The sequence below is a fragment of the Somniosus microcephalus genome, chromosome 11 (genome assembly GCF_052327205.1).
Source record: "Somniosus microcephalus isolate GS21.2 chromosome 11, FLI_Smic_1.0, whole genome shotgun sequence".
Lineage (NCBI taxonomy): Eukaryota > Metazoa > Chordata > Chondrichthyes > Squaliformes > Somniosidae > Somniosus > Somniosus microcephalus.
In genome coordinates this window covers 173,901,437-173,925,924 of record NC_140997.1, presented here as the reverse complement: position 1 = coordinate 173,925,924, position 24,488 = coordinate 173,901,437, and the positions used below count along the sequence as shown (strand labels likewise).

The 24,488-nt window shown below is 45.4% G+C and overlaps 1 protein-coding gene across 3 annotated transcripts; it reads left to right on the top strand.

The window, feature by feature from the left end:
- Positions 1–14,066: 14,066 nt before the first annotated feature.
- gpr27 (G protein-coupled receptor 27) lies at positions 14,067–21,082 on the top strand. Of its 3 annotated transcripts, none has more exons than XM_086001432.1 (2): positions 14,067–14,149; positions 16,420–21,082. In XM_086001432.1, exon 2 carries the CDS (start codon positions 16,612–16,614, stop codon positions 17,737–17,739), a length of 1,128 nt encoding a protein of 375 aa, XP_085857558.1. In that variant the 5' UTR covers positions 14,067–14,149; positions 16,420–16,611; the 3' UTR covers positions 17,740–21,082. The 3 variants fall into 3 exon arrangements, with proteins under 3 accessions (XP_085857558.1, XP_085857560.1, XP_085857559.1); XM_086001434.1 differs by lacking the exon at positions 14,067–14,149 and adding an exon at positions 14,177–14,523; XM_086001433.1 differs by lacking the exon at positions 14,067–14,149 and adding an exon at positions 15,107–16,229.
- Positions 21,083–24,488: the final 3,406 nt, after the last annotated feature.

Below are 24,488 nucleotides of genomic sequence, written 5' to 3'. Positions count from 1 at the left end.
TGGTTTGGAGAGGCCGATAGCTTTTGCGTCACGCTCGTTAACTTCTGCCGAGCGTAACTACGCCCAGGTTGACAGAGAGGCCCTCAGCCTAGTGTGGGGGGTGAAGAAGTTCAATCACTATCTGCACGGTCAAAAATTTACTCTACTAACCGATCATCATCCTCTTGTCTCCATTTTCAACCCTCAGAAGGGCGTACCGATAATGACAGCACAACGGCTGCAGAGGTGGTCCCTTTTCCTAGGGGCACACCAATATGACATCGAGTACAGGGGAACTAAACAGCATGGAAATGCTGATGGATTGTCACGTTTACCGTTGCCGACGGTGGAAGAAGAAGCCCTTGCAGTGGATCCAATGGAGTTATTCCACTCGACCATAGTCGAATGTCTCCCTGTGACGAATGCAAACATAGAAAAGGAAACACGGAATGACCCGACACTATCACGGGTCTATGATTTAATGGTGAAGGGATGGCCAGCACATGGCAAACCACTGTTGCCAGCATTTTCGTCAAGAAGCGAACAGCTGTCAGTGTGCAGAGGAACCTTGATGTGTGGATCCAGAGTAGTAATTCCACCTAAGTTGACGGATAGAGTGCTCAATGAGCTTCATGAGGGTCATCTGGGTGGGGTAAAAATGAAGAGCTTAGCCAGAGCGTTTGTGTGGTGGCCGGGAATCGATAGAGAAATCGAAGAGATGACCAAGAGCTGTGCAGGATGCCAGAACATCCAAAACGCCCCACCACAAGCTCCTCTGCATCCATGGGAGTGGCCCTCATCTCCATGGCAAAGGGTGCACATTGATTTTGCTGGTCCCTTCATGGACTCGATGTTTTTAATTGCGGTGGATGCACATTCAACGTGGCCAGAGGTAATAAAAATGTCCTCAACCACCACAGAAAAAACTATCGCAGTTTTACGAACCATATTCGCCAGGAATGGGCTACCTGAACAGATTTGCTCTGACAATGGACCACAGTTTGTGTCTGAAGAGTTCCGGAGGTTCTTAAAGAACAATGTTGATAAGCATTGCACATCTGCCCCATATCATCCAGCCACTAATGGATTGGCTGAGAGGTTTGTCCAAACATTCAAGAAGGCTATCAAGGCAATGTGTAATGAAGATATACCCCTACAACACAAGGTGGACAACTTCTTGTTTGCCTACCGGAATGCGACACATGCGGTTACCAACCAAACTCCAGCCATGATGTTCTTCAATCGAAGACTACGATGCCACTTGGATTTGGTTAAGCCAAATGTCCGAAGAGATGTGGAGAACAGGCAGTTTCAGAATATGAATGAAAGGCCGACCAGGAGTTTTAAGATAGGTCAACCAGTTTTGGCCCGGGACTACCGCACTGAGAAATGGCAGCCAGGAACGATTTGTATACGACAAGGACCTCTCATGTATACTGTGGACGTTGGGGAGAGCATTGTAAGACGCCATGCTGACCAGATTCTAGAGTCACTGGAAAACGTCAACTCCACACCACGATCTGATACACCTGGTAATGAAATCGACGTTCCAATTGCAGCTACCGCAGAACCGGTAATATTGGAAGCAGATGAACCAAACAACGACATTGATTCCGACTCAACATTGCCAGAAGAACCTGATACTCCAAAGAGGCGTTATCCAGACAGAATTAGGAAGCCTCCTCAAAGACTGAACTTATAATTGCTTAAACTTAACCAATGTATCTAGCAACAGTAATTGTGATTGTAATTCGTTATCATTAGTTGTTAAATGAATGTTATGTACTGTTTATCTAAAAGGGGAGGAATTGTTGTGTATGTACCTTTAAGAGAATAACTGGTCTCAGACTGCAGTACTGGCAGTGACCACCCCTGTATAAAAGGCGCTAGAGAGCCTCTGTTGTTTAGATTCGTTATGGACTTCCACCAGTAAACATCTGTTTGTTTTCACTCCTGCTAGTCCGTGTCTAAATCATTCACGGACTTAACAAGACCCATGTTCTCCTCCGCAGCCACGAAACATGGTGTGGAACACCACATCACCACCAACGGCCCCCCGGTCTACGCGCGGGCCCGGCACCTAGAACCTGGCAAGCTGGCGGTCGCAAAGGCGCAGTTCGCAACCATGGAATGGTTAGGGATTATTCGCCGGTCGAATAGTCCCTGGTCTTCACCCCTCCATATCGCCCCGAAGCCTGGCGGTGGATGGCGGCCATGCGGCGACTATCGACGACTAAACTACGCCACCACTCCAGATTGGTACCCGATCCCCCATATCCAGGATTTCTCTGCCCATTTGGCATGGAACACCGTGTTCTCAAAATCGACCTCATCCGGGGCTACCACCAGGTCCCAGTTCATCCACAAGACATCCAGAAGACCGCAGTCATCACCCCATTCGGCCTCTTTGTGTTTTTACGGATGCCGTTTGGGTTAAAGAACGCCGCCCAGGCTTTCCAACGCCTGATGGACTCCGTGCTGCGGGACCTCAAGTTCCTCTTCATCTACCTGGACGATATTCTAATTGCCAGTCCTACTAAGGAGGAACATACCTGTCACCTACGCACCCTTTTTTGATGCCTCAGCCAACACGGCCTGATTATCAACCCAGCCAAGTGTCAGTTTGGCCTGCACCAAATTGACTTCCTGGGGCACTGCATCACCTCAGAGGGAGCGGTTCCTTTACCTTCGAAGGTAGAGGCGGTGACATCCTTTCCATGCCCGCAGAAAATAAAGGCCCTGCAGGAATTCCTAGGCATGGTAAACTTTTACCACCGTTTCGTGCCTAAGGTGGCACTACTCATGCAGCCCCTGTACGAGGTCCTCAAGGGCAAGACTAGCAAGAACCCGGTAGACTGGATGGATGACATGGCCCAAGCGTTCGCCGACACCAAAAGCGTCTTAGCCAATGCGACTATGCTGGCGCACCCGCTGCCAGGAGTCACCATTGCCCTCACCACCGACGCGTCGGATTATGCAGTCGGTGCCGTGCAACAGCAGTGGGTGAATGGGACGTGGCAGCCGTTGGCATTCTTCAGCCGTCAACTACGGCAGAACGAGAGAGCATACAGCACGTTCGACTGCTTGCCCTTTTCCTGGCCATTCGCCTTTTTCGGTTCCTTCTGGAAGGACGTCCTTTCACTGCTTTTGTGGACCATAAGCTGCTGACCTTTGCAATGTCCAAGACCGCCGAACCGTGGTCAGCCCAACAGCAGCGTCAGCTGACCTACATATCCGAATTCACCATGTATGTGCGGCACGTGGCCGGTAAGGACAACCTGGTGGCAGACTGCTTCTCCCGCGCGATCGTCAATACGGTTCATTTGGGCATCGACTACGCCCTCATGGCAGCGGACCAAGCCTCAGACCCAGAAGTCCAAGCTTACCGAACGGCCATCACTGGCCTCCAGTTGGCCGACGTCAAGTTCCATTTGACAGGTACCACGCAGTTGTGTGACATCTCCGTACAGGATCCTCGCCCTGTCGTGCCGGTCGTCTGGCACCGCAAAGTGTTTGACGCCATACATGGGTTGTTACACCCTGGAATGAAGACCTCTCAGAAACTGATGTCAGCGAAATTTGTATGGCATAGCATGCATAAAGATGTCCGCGACTGGGCCAACACCTGCGTGGTCTGCCAAAAGGCCAAGGTACAGCGCCACATCAAAGCTCCGTTGGCCGCCTTCACAGTTCCGGAGCGACGTTTTGACCACGTCAACGTGGACCTGGTAGGACCACTCCCACCCTCCCATGGTTTTTCACACATCCTGACCATGGTTGACTGCACCACCAGATGGCCAGAGGCGGTCCCCCTGTCATCCACTACTTCAGCGGACGTGGCCAGGGCGTTCATTTCCTCCTGGATCGCCCGTTTCGGAGTACCCGCCGATATTTCGTCAGATAGGGGACCGCAGTTTTCCTCCAAACTCTGGAATGCAGTGGCCCAAGGACTCAGTGTCAAATTACACCGCACCACAGCCTACCACCCACAGGCGAATGGCCTCTGCGAGCGCTTCCACCGGTCAATGAAGGCCGCCCTGAGAGCCAGCCTCCAGGACGCTGGATGGGCAGACAAGCTACCGTGGGTCCTGTTGGGCCTTCGCTCAGCCCCCAAAGAAGACCTTCACTCTTCATCAGCGGAGCTTGTGTATGGTCAGCCACTGCGGGTCCCAGGGGACTTCCTACCAACATCGACGGAGCAATGGTCCGCGTCTGCCCAGCTTGCTAGTCACCAAGAGGCGGCCAGATGTTTCACACCGGTGCCCACTTCGCACCATGGGCCGCAGAGGTCACACGTTCCCACGGAGCTTCACAAGGCTGAATACATTTTTATTCGCCATGACGCACATAGGGATCTGCTCAAGGCCCCATATCCATATACCGGTCCCTTCCGTGTGTTGGAAGCAGGAGACAAAACCTTCATGGTAGATGTCGGTGGTAAACCGGACCACATTTCGGTCGACCGCTTAAAGCCAGCACATTTGGACCTCGACCGCCCCGTCGAGACAGCACAACCGCCGAGACGGGGTCAGCCACCCGTCGTCGTTACAGCAGACCAAGTGCGACCGCCCGCCAGACCGCCAGCCGCCCAGCAGCCTCCACCTCGGGAGTACAGGAGTCATTCTGACAGGCTTGTCAGACCCCCTCACCGTTTGACTTTGTCCGTTAAAGCGAATTCTGGGGGGGCGCATGTGGCAGAACCACTGAATGACTCTGGCTAACTGTATATAATTCTCTTTAACGATGTTCTAACACCAGCCTAAACCTGTACCATTGTGTTAGGCATTACTGTGTTTTGTATGTAGAGTTTGCATGTACGGGGCGTGGCCCCTTTAAGAGCGTGGGAAAACACGGGCAAACGCGATGACATCACGTCGCAAACCACGGGACTGCTCAGTCAGTCCTCATGGCATCTCCTTTGAGTAAAGACCTGTTTGATTGTTCTCGTGTCCATCTCCGTTATTCGTAGGAATTCGTTAATTCCTACATTACTATAATATATTACAATTATTTCAAATAATTACACAACCTAAACCCATATGTTGAGGGTAAGTTTATTTAGAGATTCCTACACTTGGATCTATGAGAATAAGTAAACCAATCATGAATAGATGCACAGAGTTTTGAATAGAAAGTAGATGGAAGGGAGGGAGGGGATTCTCCACTCGTTGGTAAGACAGCTGTATATAATGGAAGGCTCCTGAGCAAAGTTACTTTTTGCTCTTTAGGTTTTGTTATGAGGTAGTCACAAAAAATTGTTAAACTGTTCTCCCATTATTAGGAAATTCAATCTTGTTTTGTGAGTGAATTATAAGGAGCTGATTAAGGCATGGAACCACTAGTCAGGATATGTTTTGCAGTGAATCCAAAGTGGAAACCAATGTTGTTAACACATTTGTTTTCAACTAATAAACCACAATTTCCTCCAGTTAAACACTGGGACAACCAAAGCCATCATCTTTGACACCCACCACAAATTCCCTGCCACTGATTCCATCCTTTTTCCCTGGCCACTATCTCCAGCTGAACCAGACTGTTCGCAACCTTGATGTCGTATTCGACCCTCAAGCTAAGTTTCTGAAACCATGTCCACTCCACCACAAAGACCACCTACTTTCACCTCCAGACTCAACTATTCCAATTCTCTCCTAGCCAACCTCCCATCCTCCACTCTTCATAAACTTTAGCTCATCATAAACTCTGCTGCCCCTATCCCGCACCAAGACCCGTTCACTTATCACCCCTGTCCTTGATGACCTATATTGGCTCCTGGTCCTCTAACCCCTCCAATTTTAAATTCTTAGGGGGAGAAATTCAGTTGTTAGCGCCACCCGTTAGCGCCTTAAGAGGGCGATAAGTGGGGCACGATGCGGCTAGCGCCCGGGCACGGCGAGACCTGCGCCTCTCGCGAAATTGAGCGGACATTTAGCGGCAGCGCAAAACCGCAACGCCCGCTCAGCTGCGCGCGCAGATCCTGACATCATTTCATGGTGCAACGCCCTTGGGGCACCCCGAACCGAAACTTCAGTGGCGCCCCCCTCCTTTCCGCCTGGCGCTCCCAGCGACTGGTTGACTGGAACAGTTCCCAGTCGCTGTGGGGCTGGGGGGACGCTATTTAAAGGGGGCTCTTCCTGGCTTCTTTGTGGTAGCCATTTTTGGACCACTCCTTCTGTGAGAGAGAGAGAGATTTGCAGAGAGACAAAGGGAGAGAGCTTTCTGCATTGAATCAGCACTCGCAGTGGTACTTCTGGCTTCGGCCCAGAACTTTGTAGTTTGTTTGCTTTTTCACTGGCATAACCTTGAGTGGCCACATACTATGGGGGCTGCAATGGGTGGAAACGTTGGGTTTCTCCATTGCATTGAGAGGGCTCAGAGACGCCGAGAGAGAGTGCCAATCATGGCCAGACAGAGGAGGGCCAACAGGCGTCGGCACACGAGACCTTACCCTCCCAGGGTATTCCGCCAACAGTTCTCATACCTCAACATGTCTGAGGAGCAGTGTTTTCGGAGGCTTCGATTCAGCAGGGAGGTGGTCACTGAGCTCTGCCAGCTGCTTCAGCCAGATCTGCAGCCACAACTGAGGAGCAGGACGTCTCTGTCAGTGGCAGTGAAGGTGACAGTGGCTCTCAACTTCTATGCCACCGGCTCTTTCCAATCCGCTACTGGGGACATTGCCAATGTCTCCCAGTTCGCGGTGCATTGCTGCATTCGCCAAGCCATGAATGCCCTCTTTAAAAGGAGACGTCAGTACATTTCCTTCCCCATGACCCTGGACAAACAGCAAGAGCGCACAATGGGATTTGCAAGAATAGCGGGCTTCCCCATGGTCCAGGGCGCCATTGACTGCACGCATGTGGCTTTGCGGGCGCCGCAAGAGAATGCCGAGGATTACCGGAAGGGGTTCCATTCGTTGAACGTTCAGTTGGTGTGTGACCACAGACAGCTGATACTAGCTGTCAATGCCCGCTTTCCAGGCAGCAGCCACGACGCCTTCATCCTACGCCAGACTTCTGTGGCAGACCTTTTCGAAGCCCCGGCTCACCCAGGAGGCTGGCTTCTCGGGGACAAGGGCTATCCTCTGTGCACCTGGCTGATGACCCTGCTCCGTGCGCCCAGCACCCCTGCTGAAGAACAATACAATGAGAGCCATCAAGCGACCAGGAACATCATTGAGCACACAATCGGCGTGCTAAAGCAACAGTTCCGCTGTCTGGACCATTCCGGGGGAGCCCTTCAGTACTCACCTGAGCGAGTCTCCCATTTCGTTGTAGTGTGCTGCATGCTGCATAACCTGGCAATCCTCAGGACTCAGCCACTGCCACCAGACATTGGAGCACCAGCAGAGGAGGAGGAGGAGGAGGAGGAGGAGCACCAGGACAGGAGGGAGGCACAAAGTGCAAGGGCCGTCCGTCAGCAGCTTATTGCAAGTCGGTTCTAGGCCCCCTCTGAGGGAATGGCTTGTGCCATTGAAAGAACATGAATGGAACCGTTCCGCAACCCCTGAGCTGGTCAAGGCAACAAATAGTTCAAAGAGAAAACATGCACAATCTGAATAAAGACACTTCTTTATTTAACAAACTGTGTGCCCTTCCCACATGACAAAGTAATAGAGAGAAACCCCCAAAACAGCAGTCAGACACATAACTGGCTCTCACAACCTGGAGACAATGAACAAAAGAGTAAACAAAAGATGACCACAATCCTCGGCCTTCACTAAAAAAATTAATAGCATTTTGCCACACCTCCTACTTTTTGCCCTTCGAGGGTGATCTGCTTCGCTTGCGAGATTGGCCCCTTCCCACCCTGCAGCTCCTCCGCAATGGGACCCCAGTGGCTGCAGCAAGGCTGGGGGAAGGCTGCTGAGTGTCAGAAACTGAGTCAGCAGATGCCCTTGAGGTACGGCCTGGACCAGCTGCTGACTGCTCCAACTCTGCATGGGCGGCAGCAGTCTGTCCTACAGGTGGTGGCAGCTGCAGTGGAGAAGTGACAGTGTTGGCAGCAGGAATGCTGCCATCCTGACAGAGGACAGCCACTCCCTGGTCGGACAACACACTGGCACTCCCACGGGGCAGCACTGCAGCATGCGGCGCAATCTGCTGAAGCACAGACTGCTGGCCTGCTGCAGCGCGGCGAGGGCCCTGGCGATTCGTGCCCAATCCAGCGAGGGTGGCAGCAGTCAGTGCTCGTGTGGCCTCAATCTGCGTCTGCATCAGACCAGCCAGTGACTGCATTGCACCACCAAGCACTTGCGTGGAAGCCGCCTGTGCTGCACCGAAGTCCTGCAGACTCCTTGCCAGTGCAGCGCCGAAGTCCTGGACACTCCTTGCCAGTGACTCAATGGATTCAGGCATCTTTGCCACTGCAGCCATGAGCTCAGTGTGCCTTTGCTCCGCCTGGGCGCCCATTTCAGCGAGGAGCCGCACCTCTTCTGCGCTCGCTGTAGCAGGACTGGAGGCCAGACTCTCCCTCCGGGGAGAAGGCCGCCGAGCTTCCCTACCCCCCCCCGCGTTGCTGCAGCCCGCTGGGCCCCGGAGCTTCACCCTCCTCAGACCCTTCCCCCCTGCTCCCCTCCAGGGAAGACGTGTCCCCATTATGGCCATGGGCTGCCTCGGCTGAGGGTGGCACTGATGGTCCGGCTTCCTCTTCCTCCTCGCCTTCAGAATCACTCACAGTGGCAGCTTGAGGGCCTGCCTCCTCACCTGGCGAATCAGCATCTGAAAGCAGGGAGGTACAAGAGTTGCTTTAGCATGAGGACAGGGCGGCAGCGAGGGAGGCATGAGTGCTGCAATGCACTGTATTGGTTCGATAGTGGCAAAGGATACTGGTGTAAGGCACAAGTGGAAGGAGAGAGGTCAAAAAGGTGATGACCTTACCATTGCTGTCCAGAATGGGGTCGGCATCTCCACTGGCGACGGGGCCAATCATCCGGCCTGCCATAATCCGCTGGACCCGATGCTCCAGATCGCTGAGGTCTTGAAGGTGAGGCCAGCCTCCCCCGGTCCGTTGCTGCTGCCTCCTGTTATGGGCCAGTTTGCCCTGCAAGAGAAAGGACGGGCTCTGAGTACAGTGTGAAGCCCTGATCTTGGCTGCACTGCCTCCCATGGTCGAATAGCCCTTACAGTGTGAAGCCCTGATTTTGGCTGCACTGCCCCCCATGGTCAAATAGCCCTTACAGTGTGAAGCCCTGATCTTGGCTGCACTGCCTCCCGTGGTCGATTAGCCCTTCCAGTGTGTAAAGTGCTGAATGTGCATGTGAGTTTCATGAAAGGCCCATAGGTGTTGGATGAGGGCTGGGCATTGGGGCTTTCAGGACCCTTTGGCCATAAAGTGAGGTGGACATGCAGGGATGAAGAGGATACTGAAAAGGGTACTCACCCTGATGACCCGAGTGGGGTCGTTGAACTTCTTCCTGCATTGCACAGGGGTCCTAGGCACCATACTGCTGGAGGTCACTCTGTGAGCCACCTCCCTCCAAGCTTTGCGATAGTCGTTGGGCAGCGGCCTCCTGCCACTGTCCGGAAACAGGATAGATCGCCTGCACTCCACTGCGCCAACCAGAACCTCCAGGGCCCCCTCACTGAACCGCTGCGCTCGCTCCCTGGCCCTCTACATGCTCCTAGGCGTTAGAATGTGGCAGCAGGTCTGTCCAGGCCGAGAATCAGGGCTCCGATGCGTAGGGTGTGGCTGCAATCCAAGATCAAACCTCCCCTTTAAGAGCTGACCGGCGCCAGCGTGTCTGTGTGCAATCGCTAACTGGCCGCACCTGCGCTGCATCCGCCCTTGGTGTTAGCGCCTCGCTTCTCCGGCTTAGTGCCTTAAGACAGTCGTGCAGCACCTGTTTTAGCGCTCCAAGCACCTCCTGCGGTGAAGCAGGTCAATTTAGCAGTAGGTGGTGATAATTTGCGCCGCTCATCCCATCCTATTTCTGTAACCTCCTCCAGCCCTAAAACCTACCCAAACTCTTCATTCTTCTGACTCTGGCCTTATGTCCCTCTTTCCCCCCCCCCCACTCCTTGCCATACGATTGGTGGCTGTGTCTTCAGCCCTGGAATTCCCTTCCTAAACACCTCTGCCTCTCTACTACCAAGTCCTCCTTAAAAGCTTTCTTTAAAACCAAGCTTTTGGTCACTCCTCCTAATATCGCCATCTTTGGCTTGACACTCATTTATTTTTGATTATGCCTCTGTGAAGCACCTTGGGACGTTTTTCTATGTTAAAGATACTATATAAATACAAGTTGTTGTGGTAATGATCCTATTGGGAGATGACAGCCAATGACCTGGATATTGTGTCCTATGTGACAGAAGGTAGATTCCCATTACAAGTATCACTTTCCTCCATTATTACCCGAGTGGGATGAGTACAGAACTGAACCTGGAATATATTGCAGTTGCTCCTGCTACTGATTTATGTAGAAAAATTCCTACAGCAAAGCTCTTTTCTACCATTTTTCACTTAAGGTATGAATATTTTTTCTAGTAGATTATTTTACTGTTCAATGTCAAAAGGTATTAATTTCATTTGGACCATTTTACCCACTAAGTACAAGCAATAGTATGAGTATTCTTCGATTCAGGTTAGCCACAATTATCTGATGATAAAGCAATTGTCCATGATTGCTACAGATAAAAGAAAATCAACAAAAAATTGCTCTAAGGATATGTTCACTCTGCAGTTACTGGACTGAATTCAGTTCCAGCCAGGAAGAATCCTATTTACTTTGTTTGACTCCTGTCTGGCAACTCTAGCTGCTCTGTGTAGGAGAGAGCTCCGTGCATGCCTGGATGGATACATATATGTGCAGAGCTGTCTCCCAGAAGTTAGAAATGCCAATGTCTAGAGTGTGGGGAGGGGCATACGCTTGCTCTCTAAACATTTAATTAAGATCAATGGGCAGACCTGGTGTGACACTGAATTGGATTAACACTCCATACAATGTTAACTGAAGATTACTGCCCCCAGAGAGTCTCACTTCACTTCTCACCAGAGTCATGTTGAACCCTGAATCTAGATTTACATTGTCATTCTAGTGTCATTACAAACCTGAAATCACTTTGTACCAATGCTAAACCTGCAGTGTAAATGCACCCCAAGTAAAATATGTCAGCATACTTGAAAAGAAAAATGGTGTTACATATACATTTTGTCTTTTAATCATACAAATGAAAAATCATGAAATACAGGTACTGTATGTTGAATTGATACCTCACAATTTATTTTTCGGATTACATGTGGAAGGATGTGGAGAAAATTGGACTTTTTCTTTTAAGTCACATGTACTTTGAAATTGATTTGGAGTGTTTAAAGTTTTCAAGCTAGATCTCATAAGATATACATCAACTTGGTCAGCTGCCAAATATCTATTAATCATCAGATAAACATATATTTAAAAAAATGTGATGTTATCCCACAGCTCCCCAAAAGTCAAATCATCAACAAAATATTCTTAAGTAGAGCTGATGTGTATTATTGTTGTTTTTAGATTATAAGCATGTCTGTATAGTGCAGTGTTTCAAATCCTAATACATGGCCTCTGTGTGCTTTCAACATGAGTAAGAATCCACATTTATAATAAATGTGCACTGTGGGACCTTAGCAGCTAATGAAAAGGATGAGCAAATTATACTCCAGAGAATATTTAACATCAGCACATAATGAAATATTAAATGTGGATAGAGTTGACTCCTCCCTGCCTTTGCAATACTGTACATGATGACAAATCATGGAATCTTAGTAGCTAGGGGACAAGGTGAAATGGCAAATGGATATTTATTTCTGAGCTTCTCTGTCGATAAAAGGTTGAGAATGCACAATTACTAAGATGCAACTATCGAGCTGTCAACACATAATTATGCCTATTTTAATTGTCCTAATAGTTGAGATTGCTATGACGTATACTAAATATACTTTAAATTTAAATGTAAAACTGAAATTGTTTTCAGAAGTGATTAGTTGTCAGTTTCAGAAGTTCAGCCTGTTACATAATATTCATTGGTTCACCAAGGAATCTAAACATATTCAAGAGTGAGTGCTAAGCATTATATTTGATTTACCAAATGAAAACCAAATTAATTACCAATAAACCTTTTGTTAATTTCCATTGATTTCAAAAAATCTTAGAGCGGATGTTGATGACAGGTTAATTCAGCTACACCATAGTGAATCTGACAGTGTGGTGGAACTGAATTAACCTGTACAGCTGAAGCAGGGGATAAGCTTTCTTCAGGAGCAAATGTTTCCATTTCATTTTCATTTTATCCTTTTAGTGTGGATTACATTTTGCACTTTAATACTTCAGTGCAAAGAGCTTTGCATCAGTATTTTGCATCTGAGGTCAGCCCTTTTGGATTGGAGAGCAGAGCAACAATTTAAAAAAGTATAAAGAATTTCTAGCTGTAAAATTACTATCAGTGACAAAAAGAAAGATCTGGACAAAAAGCACTTTCTGCAAAATGGAAAGATGACTTAAGAGAAGTGGAAATCAGAGGACAGGAAACTTCTTTGGAGGACTAAAGAAAAAGACGCTCTTAGAATCTTGCCCTTAGAATTTCTACATTAACAGTAATTTGCTTCTTTGTAAATTTTTTAAATTAAGGCTACAGTTATGCTGCAACTTTTGCGTCAATGGTAAGTGCTTATTGGGTGTGCATTAAAATCAAAGGCAATATAACTCAAACATCAGGCCCAGATCTGATTTTCGAGTGCATTGAAGTCAAGTAGTGTGAGGGCCCCTCCAGATGGCTACCTCGCATTGAGTTTGCACAACCACATTGAATTCCCTATGTATTTGCACCCAGAGATGCACGCAATCTGGATGCAAAGCAAATACACGGCCTAAAAGATTGCAGAATTTTGGGCGTAAATGAGTTACTTGAGTAAGTACAATGGCATGGAGTTTCCACTAGGGGTGCAATCAGCAAAATGCACCCAGAATGCACTGGACACTGTGCTGGTTTTGCCGATGTGAAGTTGCGCGCAAGTCTCCATGCAAACTCATTAGCATAAGCCTGCACATAGGGCTGGATTTTCATTGAGGAGGTGGGTAGGAGGCGGGACTACAACTTTCGGGGTTGTAGTCCTGCCTCCATCAAGTTGTAGCCAACCCACGTGATTTTGACTTGATTGACCTTGTTGAGCCCGCCCAACGGGCTCAGCAGGCCAATTAAGGGCCACCCGGCAACAGGTGACATCACAGATTGATATTTCATCTGTCAAGACCTTTTGACAGATGAAATATCAGCATTTGAAAGCTCTTTGAAGCTGTCAAACACTGACAATCTGTACTCTAAGTTAATTCCTTCCTCTCAGGATGATTTAGAGATCTCTCCAGAACAGAAAGCTGAATGCTGCAATTTTTGACAGATCGTGGCCATTCTGCTTTCTGTGCCGGTGAGATGAGGGACTCCCGAGACCTGAAGGAAGGACGGCTGTAAAGGTAAGTAAAACTTCTTTAAAAACACCAAACATACTTACCTCTGCACTCATGCACCCATCACTCACCTGAACACCGGACATCTCGACCCCTCCAAGCCCTTCAGCCCAACGGCTCGCTAACTTGGCGTGGTTTGGAGCCGTCGGGAATCCCAAACTTCAAGAATGAAAATAGGGATTAGGCTAAAAACTGTCTGTTAACTACCTGTTAACAGGCAGTTAATTGGCACTAATCCCCTTCCCGCCTCGGGGAGGTGGGTTCCAGTGCGGGTCGGGTACCCGCCTCCTTTGAAACTGGCATGGAGGCGGGTTGGGGGTGGGATGGGTTCGTGCCCCCCGATTTTGGGATTTTAACCCCCCACACGCCTCCAATCCCACCTCCACGGTCCTGCCCATAAACTCTCGCAAGAATCAGCGCAATCACGCAACATAATCGATATGTGACTGGCACAGGGCATTCTTCAGCATGACACAGGAGTGGGACTGCCAGGAACTGACTGATTTAATACTCTTGGTCTTAGTTTTTAATTGGCTTCAATTGACTGCTTTGATCTGCAGTCAGTACATAAAACCTCTGACCAGCAGTCAACTGAGGTCACGCAGGTGTGTCCTGCTCTGCTGTAAATGACTGAATTTAGACTAATTTTAAACTGAATTTAAAGTAATTGCAGCAGCAGCAGCAGCAGCACGAGGAGAAACAGACCTGGGTCAGGCTTCAGTTGACTGCTGGTCACTGCAGGTAATGGTGATTAATGCTGAATCCAGGCACAATGTGATGAAAACCCCAGAATGGGTGCAGTGGACAGAAACTCACCATTCTGACCTGGAGGCGTGGCCTGCTTTAGGGGAATAGACTTTTGAACTAGCGTAAATGGTCACGGATACTGCAGCATAAAGCGATTATGGGCGCAACTCACTTATGTTTAAAATTCTGCAATCTTTAGGGCTATTTCCTTTGATTACACCTAGTTTATGCTGATATCTGGACGGAAATTATGTGGAAACTCCGGGCCAATATGCCCAAATCTCATCCATCTTTTATGAGCATCTATCGATCGGTCTGCCCGAATGCATCTCCGCCCATAAAACTTGCCTCGCCCCCAAATTACAAATGTGAGTTGTTATACTTGTTTTCAAATCCCTCCGTGGCCTCGTCCCTCCCTATCTCTGTAATCTCCTCCAGCCCTCTATAACCCCCCAAGATATCTGCGCTACTCTAATTCTGGCCTCTTGGGCATCCTCGATTTTAATCGCTCCACCATTGGCGGCTGTGTCTTCAGCTGCCAAGGCCCTCTCTAAACCTTTCCTCTCTACCTCTCTTTCCTCCTTTAAGGCGCTCTTTAAAACCCACCTCTTTCATCTACCCTAACATCTGGTTATGGGGCTGGGTGTAAAATTTTGTTTGATCACGCTCCTGTGAAGCGCCTTGGGACGTTTCACTACGTTAAAGGCGCTATATAAATACACGTTGTTGTTTGTACAATGAATTACATCACACTAACTTCATCGTTTTTAAAGATCTTGGCAAATTTAACTGTGGTCGGTTTAATATTTTACACGCTCATTTAGCAATCATCATATCTGGGTATTTAATGATAGGTATTTTTACCAAAACGGGAAACATGAGCTTCCAAGCCTGTCGGCCGGAAATCTTTAGTAGCTTCTCTGTGTGGACTTCTGTGAAGCCCGCCTCCCAACAGGATCAGAGCTACAGCGAACGTGGCCACAGGGGGTGCGTGTGTATTAACTACATGACGGGAAACCTCAAGCAGAGGAGAGTCACAGCTGATTCCAAGCTGGCATCGAATAGGCTGGTTTGGTCCAATTGTTTGTGTCAGAGCTACCGGATTACTTATATTTATCTTCCACTCTCCTTTCATTTGTTTCTAACATTGCTATTTGAAAGTCAGAAAAACTATTGTTTTGTCGCAATAATGTAAAATGGATCCTTTGTTGCATAATTCTTTTGTACCCCAGAAGAATACAGTGTAAAACGGGCATTGGATTTAATACAAGGAGGTGGGCAGTGATTCCGATTTATTTCGGAAGTCTTAATTCCACCCCACCCCTTTTTTCCCCGGAATCGAAAACGAGCAGAATAGTAGCGACATTCCGACTGCAATTAAGGTGTTATCTTTGTCACCCGTACAATGCATGTTTGTTGGTCTGTATTTGTGTGTGTTTGTATTTATTGTGGGTTACTGTGGAAAATGTGCAGTAGAAATGTATAGGAACAATCTTTCATCTCTGTAATCCACACATGACTGATACTGATTGACTGTATAGTGTATCCAAAAGAACAAACCCTTCAGGTCATTAATGATAAAAAAAAGATTTCTCATTTCCACTAATATATGATGGACTCTGGCTTTGGTTTACATTTAGAGTGGCTGAAAAATAAACACATGAGACAATAGACTGTCATCTCTTTGTGTTTCTAAACACTGGTTAGAGCCAGTCACTCCGGGGTATGGTATAGAGGCAGCCGCACGAAGGACCGACCCTGCTTTGCCAGAGGGAGGGAGGGGAGGGGAAGGTGGGGGATGATATTCTTGTACAGTGCAGCAGGGAACTTGCGCAGTTGGGCTGGGAGGACTGGATTTTTCTTCATGCAAGAAAAAGCCGGGAGACCGGGCTGGCCAGATGGCGGGGTCAGGGATTTCATCAGCTCAAAACAAAGGGATTGAGATTTTTTTTCCTAAAAAAAACACTGGAGAAAGCTGCCACCTTCTCTTCTGCGCAGCCTCACTCTAACCCTAAAGTCATTCTATTACCACTCACCGGAAGTTCAGCTCCCTGCCCTGGCTGGGAAAGAAGAGGTATTATTTATTATTATTTTCACCTAGCGTTACCTTCTGGGGATTTGTGTATGTGAGTGTGTGTGTTGTGGTTTAACCGTTGCTCGTTTGGTAAACACCGTACCAGGCAGCTGCTGTTGTTAAAGAGACCAGAGGTTTCTTCGCTCATCGATTCAGACAGTTAAACAAATGTCTCCCGTTCCTATTTCAGAAATGATTGGTCTTCGGGGTGGATGAAAACAAAAACAAAAAACCCCACAAACATATTCGGTTGAGGACGTCCCCCGGGCAACGGTGCTGACAATGAAGGTGAAAAGGAACTTTATTGTTTGCGGGGTCTGCCCTTTCCGATGGAAATGGAGACATTGAGCTGCTGACGGCGAGGATCGAGGCTGTCAGTTTCATGGTAGCATCGATGGCGAACGCTAGTGAGCTCGGAGAGACCAACAGTTCTCTTCAAAATTACGCCCTCACCGCCTCCGCCGTCAAACTGGCTTCTCTGGGATTGATCATCTGCATCAGCCTGACCGGGAACCTGCTGCTCTCCTTCCTGATCTTCAAAGAGCCGAGCTTGCACCGGGCTCCCTACTACTTCCTGCTGGACCTGTGCCTGGCCGACATTGTGCGCTCGCTGGTCTGTTTCCCCTTTGTCATGATCTCCATCAGCAGCGGCTCGGCCTGGACCTACAGCCTGCTCAGCTGCAAGATCATCGCCTTCGCCGCCGTCCTCTTCTGCTTCCACGCCGCCTTCATGATGTTCTGCATCAGCATCACCAGGTACATGGCCATCGCCCACCACCGCTTCTACTCCAAGCGCATGACGGGCTGGACCTGCGTGGCGGTCATCTGCATGGTGTGGACCCTGTCGGTGGCCATGGCTTTCCCGCCCGTCTTCGACGTGGGCACCTACAAGTTCATCCGCGAGGAGGAGCAGTGCATCTTCGAGCACCGCTACGTGAAGGCCAACGACACCCTGGGCTTCATGCTGATGCTGGCGGTCATCGTGGCCGCCACCCATATGGTCTACGTCAAGCTGATCTTCTTCGTGTACGACCATCGTAAGATGAAACCCGCCCAGCTGATCCCGGCCATCAGCCAAAACTGGACGTTTCACGGGCCGGGGGCCACGGGCCAGGCGGCCGCGAACTGGATCGCAGGCTTCGGGAGAGGACCAACGCCCCCCACCCTGGTGGGGATCAGGCAGACAACACACAACCAGAACAAGAGACTCCTCGTCTTAGACGAATTCAAAATGGAAAAGAGAATAGGCAGGATGTTCTACATCATCACTGTCCTCTTTCTGCTGCTCTGGTCCCCCTACATTGTCGCCTGCTATCTGCGGGTCTTTGTCAAAGCCAGTACCATCCCACAGGTCTACCTGACCGCTGCAGTGTGGATGACATTTGCCCAGGCGGGGGTCAACCCGATCTTATGCTTTATCTTCAACAAAGAGCTGAGGATTTGCTTCAGAACCCACTTCCCTTGTTTTCAAAGCACACCGACGCCCAGGGAAGCTTACTGCGTTATTTAAAAGACGTTTGAATAGCAGGAACACATCATCTGCTTTTCCTCATGCAGCTTAAAAAAATACACACAATACAAGAAAATCCGTAAGGGGATCTCATAATGATGTACATGCAGGCGTTTGGCGGATTAACCTTGGCCACAGGACAGTCAAGTCCAATGGTTTCTGTTTACATTGAAGAAGTGGGAGACGCTGAATCAAGTGTTTTGAGGACAAGTTAATTTCTCTGGAATACGAATTCATCGAGGCCACTTTATATTAGGATCTCTAACGTCATCTCCACGTTGGCCTCAATTTGATAGAAGTTTTACTGAGTGCTTGAAAACGTATCGATCAGGGAATTCAAACATGAATAAGCACTTTTCCCAATCTCAGAGTGTCGTTTTACAATAAATGAATTTAATATTTGTTCGCTAGCTGCACTGCTCTTTACACTGGGCAGTGAATTATTTATTAATATCCAGAAGACGAAAGCGAACTGGAATGTAAAAATTGTACAAATCATAATTTCAGTGACACGTTTCCCCCCTCTCCAATTTAAGAACTTTGTATGATCGTACCTTCCCTTTTGATATTTTCTTAGCTTGTTTCTCTGCGTTGTAATATATTGGAAAAAATGTTTTGACCTTTAAACGTTACTTTTTGCAATTTCATATCTTAATGTGCATTTTACAAACTGTCTTTGAAAAACAAATGTCAATTTTACATTTCTTTCTCTAGCTCAATGTAAATAACAGTCTAATGGTTTCGTGTTCGCTGTAGTCATTGTCATACACAATTAAATTAGTAAGTTATACTGTACTCATGATTTGATTGATTCAAGATGGTAGCTTTTTTTCCTCTTGTACATTTCCACTGTTTTTACTTGAAAATAAATTTATTAAGCAGAAGAACAGTTTCTCTCTCCACAGTGAGAAATTAAATTAATGGATTTCAAATTAAATGTACTTTGGGATGTTTTGGTAAAAGTTGCAACTGATCACGGGATATTGTAATTTAAGTGGATAAGAAGAAGTTGAGAGCCCAAGTTTCTGTCTTGATATGTAAGGAGTGACAACCGTGAATAAACATGCCAATTGTAGAAAGAAGGGAACCATATCCAAGGAACTATGTCAAGCATCAGATAAGAGCTGACAAATTTATTTCACTGTTAAAATTGTATCTGTCTTTTGATCAGCCATGATTTAATTGAATGGTGGAATAGGCTCGAGGGGCTGAATGGCCTACTCCTGTTCCTATGTTCCTTTCAAATAGCATAGAAACTGGCAGAGTTGGTGAAATGCAACTTAAACTCAGTCAAATGGATCACCTGCTGTCAAACTATTATGCAACAAATGACACCCAAAAAATGTCTACATATATCAGGTAAATGTTATCAGAATATAGTTGCTTTGTTTAGCCTGTTGCTGAGATTGTAATGCAAATGCTTTTCTTAACTTGGACGAATGATTTGGATCAACATTCTGCTAATACTCCAACACGTGGTACAACAGACATTGAAATAAGTGTATTGTATTTAATTAGGGTGTGCAACTTACTAAACCACAGTGTAACACATTCTGGAATGAATGATATAACTCCTTCCCATAAGTTAGAGCAATTCATCATTTTCTTTTGTTAATGTGAAATGAAAGATAACATTTTTAAAATGAAAACTATAATTCTTTATTTGGCATGCTGGAACCCTGTCACAAAGTTGGAAAAATAAAGGTTATGAAAATAAATTGTAAATATACTGGAGGCCTTTTATTACCCATTCAATTTGCTAGCTAAGTTTTGAGTATAAAGTGGGTTGTACCATTATGATGTTTAGAAAGTTCAAATAAATAAGGAATGGTAGAACAAAATAAGTATAAAGGAGGCCAAGAAAGAAAATATAATTAGGTAAATAAATGAGAAAAATCAGGATTGTAGAAATATTGCAATACATGCAATTTGATTAAATGTGAAAAGTTTTAGTTGTGTTTGAATGTCAAATTAAGATTAATTGTTACAATCTGAGGTGCTTTAATCTAATACCTATGATGTAAATTGGTCTTATTGTGATATAAAATTTGATTCAATAAAACCTATCCATAGGAATAATTAATGTTTTAGTATTTTTGGAATTCTATAATTTGATCATGGTCAAATATGCATGGTAATTAGCAAATTCTGTTGCAATACAATATGAATTAACCAGCATAGTCTCTATTTCAGACACTGAATACTCTATAGATTCAATCTGAAACTAAAGAAATGAGAGAATTCTAATTAATGATTGTAGCATTTTTGTCCTGAATGAGGAAGCCTACAGAACCCTTGAGCAAGTTATAAATGTCGTCCTCCCAAATGGGATTAAAATTGTATTCCACATTTATCCATTGGGCAAACTATTTATGCCATTTTAAATAGAAATTAAATAAATCCTTTTAGTGAGGACAAATACAAATCATGTAGGGCATTTTAATATTTCCCTTGGTCAAATCCAATAGCTTTCATCTTCGTCAATGTTGTTTGATCACTAGACTGAGAATGCACTAAAAAGATTTTAAAGAGCAGTGGGCTTAGTGACCTGAAAATTCAGCAGCCTCAGGTGACTGCAAATTTCAGAATATCAGTGGCTTAAACATTAAGACAAAAATAAAACTGACAGACATCATTGGTGATTATAGAACAGAACCTCCAGTGTGCATGATAGGTTCTGCGCAATAATGAATTTTACATTTTCCGATGTGCATTTGCAAGAGGTTTTATATGTCTTTCCTTGCAGAGGGTCTAAGTAATCCTAATGCTAAATGTACAAATCTGTTCATCCCAATACCTTACAAATTCTGACTCAAAGAGAGTTCTACTTTTCTAGAGATTGGTTGGTGCAATGGATTAAAGCATTATCCTTTCACCAAAATGACCAGGGTCTTAATCCAACCTAGACTGGAAGTCTCCCCTCTTTGCTGACTGTAATGGTTCTATGTGAAGTGATTGGGTTCTTGGCTGTGGGGGTAGTGCATTCATGAGTATAAAACTGTCAGCATTATTGAGCATTAGTTGCTTATCTCACTCAGAAATGCCACAAGACTGTTTGGTGTGGAAATAGAAAGAAAATGTATTGTAAGAAGAATGCGATGGTTGATAAACCCATAATCCTTACAAGGTATATTATCTAAAAAAAAGAACCAGATGAGCCGAAATGGCCTCCTTCCGTGCTGTAACTTTCTATGATTCTCTGAATTCTTAACCTCTTCACCTTAACTTCTCATCAAAGAACCATCTGGGAATTCACTGTTTGCATCTAAGGGATTATTAGATATCTAAATGTGGCTTGCTTAAACCATTTTACATTAAACGGTTGAAATTATATTAACCATTACACAACAAATCATCCTTCTCCAGTGCACCACTAAATGAATTGAGTTAACCTCTTCTTGCCAAATTATTAAAGAAATCAGACAACAAAATCATGAACTACTATTTCTTCTTTAACACTTATGATAACAATTGGTAGCATTTTAATACTAAACACTGTATGCAAGGTACTACACAGATATAATTAATTGAAGTTCATAAAGACAGACCAGGTGTATCAAAGTAACTCAGCATCAACTGGACTTTACTTACTGCAAGTTGATATTAAGCACAATTTCCAAGATTGACATAAAGCCAACAAGGCTAGTGTCGATTAGACTCTGTAGCTGACAAGTTAACAGCTTTGAATAACAAACCTACTGGATAAATTAGAAGTCCAGTTAATTCAGCTTTTTGTTGATAAGCTTGCAGCTTTAGCAATGATTCTTGGACGTTACACTACCTCATTCCTCCGGGTGGGCTTAGTACAGTTGATTATCTCACGTTCTTCTGCATTGCTCATGTTTGCCGTCTGGGACATCAAAGTGGTGCACCTCCATCTGTAGATGTAGTATCTGTCCCCTTTGGGTCTTCTGTCTCTCTTGGGTAGATCCACCTTACATGGCAGTAGTTATATTTGGACTAGAGCTAATTCAAATCTTGCTTCCTTTATTCTCAGGAAAACTTCTCTTACATTTAGACATTTTCCTATATCTGAGTAGACATCTACATTTTTCTTCAGATCTCTCCAAGCTTCTCTAATCGGTGACCTCTCAGATGAATGAAAAGTCTCGGAGAAAGAAAGCATCTGAAACAATCATTTTAGATTTCCTTCTTTTTCTTTTGGGCTTACAAACACCATCTTTTATACCTTTCATTTTCACACAACTTGAGTGGTACACCTCATTGTAAGGATTAACTTTTAGGTGTCAATCACCTTAAACAGATAGCTGTTTAGAACCAATTTTAACTACAAAACAAAAGCAGACATGCTAGGTGGCTGGTGACTCCCCATAAATTCTCAGCCTTCCATAACAAGAAAACTGAACGCCAGATAAAAATAACAATTTTCAGAGTCAATTCCAACATACGCTATCTTTAGGCTTATGCCCTTAACAACTTAGTCTACAACCTTTGGCTGTGAAATTGTATGTGTCTCACAGTGCTGTCTTAAAGTACCACTACTCTTTCTGTTTTCCTGGAGTTTAGCAGGATTGTTGAAAACTCCATTTTAGGGCTATCTCTTTACAATATTGGTTCAGTACAAGGCACTTCTCCAAATTTTGGTATTAAGGCAAAATGTTAGGTTGGAGTTGAGTGATTCCATATCTAACCTACAGAATCTACATTGTAACATGAAATGCAGAACTCATGTTTGAAACAAAATCCAATTTTCTAACTAAACATTTTCAATAACTCCAGTACTAACAATAAAACCATCTTTGAGCCTGTATTTTGCCTAAATCCAATAGAATGACCAAAGTGACAGTGGGAGTGTGGGAGACTCGATGGATAAATGGAGAAGGGAATTGTAATCCTGGAAAATTGTACAGTTTATTTCCTATATTATTCCAATAAAATGCATCATGCAAACTATTTGCCTTTCCCAATTTATATGAGCAAATCTAGCTTCACCAGTTCTTTTCATAAAATCGCAGAAAACATTTAAAATGTTTCAGTGTTAAATTTTGATAGATATTCCTTTTTAACAGTTTTGATTTTCAATTTGACCATTCCAATTGAATAAATCAAGAAAGGAAGCACTACAATTCTCATTTTTCAATAAGGCACAGTGCAGAGCATAAGTAGTCTGTTTTCATTGTGCGGAGTTGATGAATTTTAATAATGGCTGCACTACAGTGTTAAATGCAAGCAATTTCTTACATAAAACCCAGCTTTCTGGCTACATTTGTTGTGATTCCACTTGTAAAATAGTCAAGAAGCCTTTGTGCTCTACATAGGATGTTGGTTAGTCTTTATCTGTCCTTTGGATGTGACATTAAACCCAGGCCCATCAGGTGGGGATCCCATAGCACTATTTTGAAGAAGAGCAGGGGAGTTCTCCCCAGTGTCCTGGCCAATATATATCCCTCAACCAACACCATTAAAACAGATTATCTAGTCATTATCATATTGCTGTTTGTGGGATCTTGCAAATTGGCTGCCGCGTTTCTTACAACAGTGGCTACACTTCAAAAGTACTTCATTAGCTGATATCCTGAGGTGTTGAAAGGTGATATATAAATGCAACTTCTTTTACTGTGGTCATCCAGTGATCATACAAATATGGGCCTGAAATTTATTGTCAGCAGTGAAGCGAAGGCGTTTGCTGCTGGCCCCAAAGTACGCTCCGCAATCACTGAGTCAAGAAGTTAGGGTTTTCTGACCTTCAATTCAATTCAATGGACTGTGTGGGGATTCCCTTGTTCGAACTGCTGTGACATCAACAGGCTGTCTAAGCAGCCAATCAAAAGGCAGAATTCTCACAGACAGTGAACACGGAAGTGAGTAAGCTCTTAAAATTCTAACTTTTTAAAATAGTTAGAGAGAGGAAAAGAAAGATTGGGGCTCTCACATGGGGAAAAGGCAAACCTGAAATAAAGATGGACAAACTCAAAAAAAAATTGTTTTGAAAAGTTTCTTAAATGTTTTAATTTTTATTAAAATGGACAAATTTCACACTGCACAAAATTAAAATTAGTTTTCTCGGCCCTTAACATTTGTTTAGCAGTCAATACGCTGTTAAAACCCCAGTTGCACCCAATCCCTTTGGGCCTAACTTTTAGTGGGGAATTTAACAGCGTAATTACTGCGGAAGAGCCGAAGTTTTGTCAGTTTCAATGATTCACGAAGTTTCACTGATCGCCGGCTCTGTGCAAGGGGGCAGAGTGCAGCCAGTTTCGGAGCTGTCATTACCAGACTGCAACTTTGGGATTTCCCTATGCGCCTGCTCATGCGCCAAATCCCGAAGTTGCGGTCAATTTCAAAGACAGAATGACGGCGAGCGCTGCCAGTTCGCCGTCATCCCAACCGCAAATTGCGGGGATGGTTTTCTCATGCTAGAATCATCAGTAAACATGGTGTATTAGACCCAATGTAATATATCAATGTAATTTCATTACTCTTATCTCTCATCAAGCTCTGAAGGTTTTCCTGCTCTTTCATATCTTGAGTTTTATCTTCATTATACTGTACATATTAAGGTTAAAAGTGGAGCTTCATATCCGGTACAACTCTTGAAAGATATATACAGTTGTAATCATATTTTACATAGCCTATTTAAGGGTCACATGATAGAAATAATTTTAGTGGTACTGTGTCAGTACAGCGTATGTGAGTGTGAATATATACTTAGAATATTCTGGCATAAATCCCGCTTTTGTAAACAAATTTAAGAATTTTAAGATTTTTAATTATTTTTGCATAAGGGT

What these genes read in the sequence shown, in the direction of transcription:
- gpr27 (XM_086001432.1), top strand. Translation starts at nt 16,612, where the DNA reads ATGGTAGCATCGATGGCGAACGCTAGTGAGCTCGGAGAGACCAACAGT.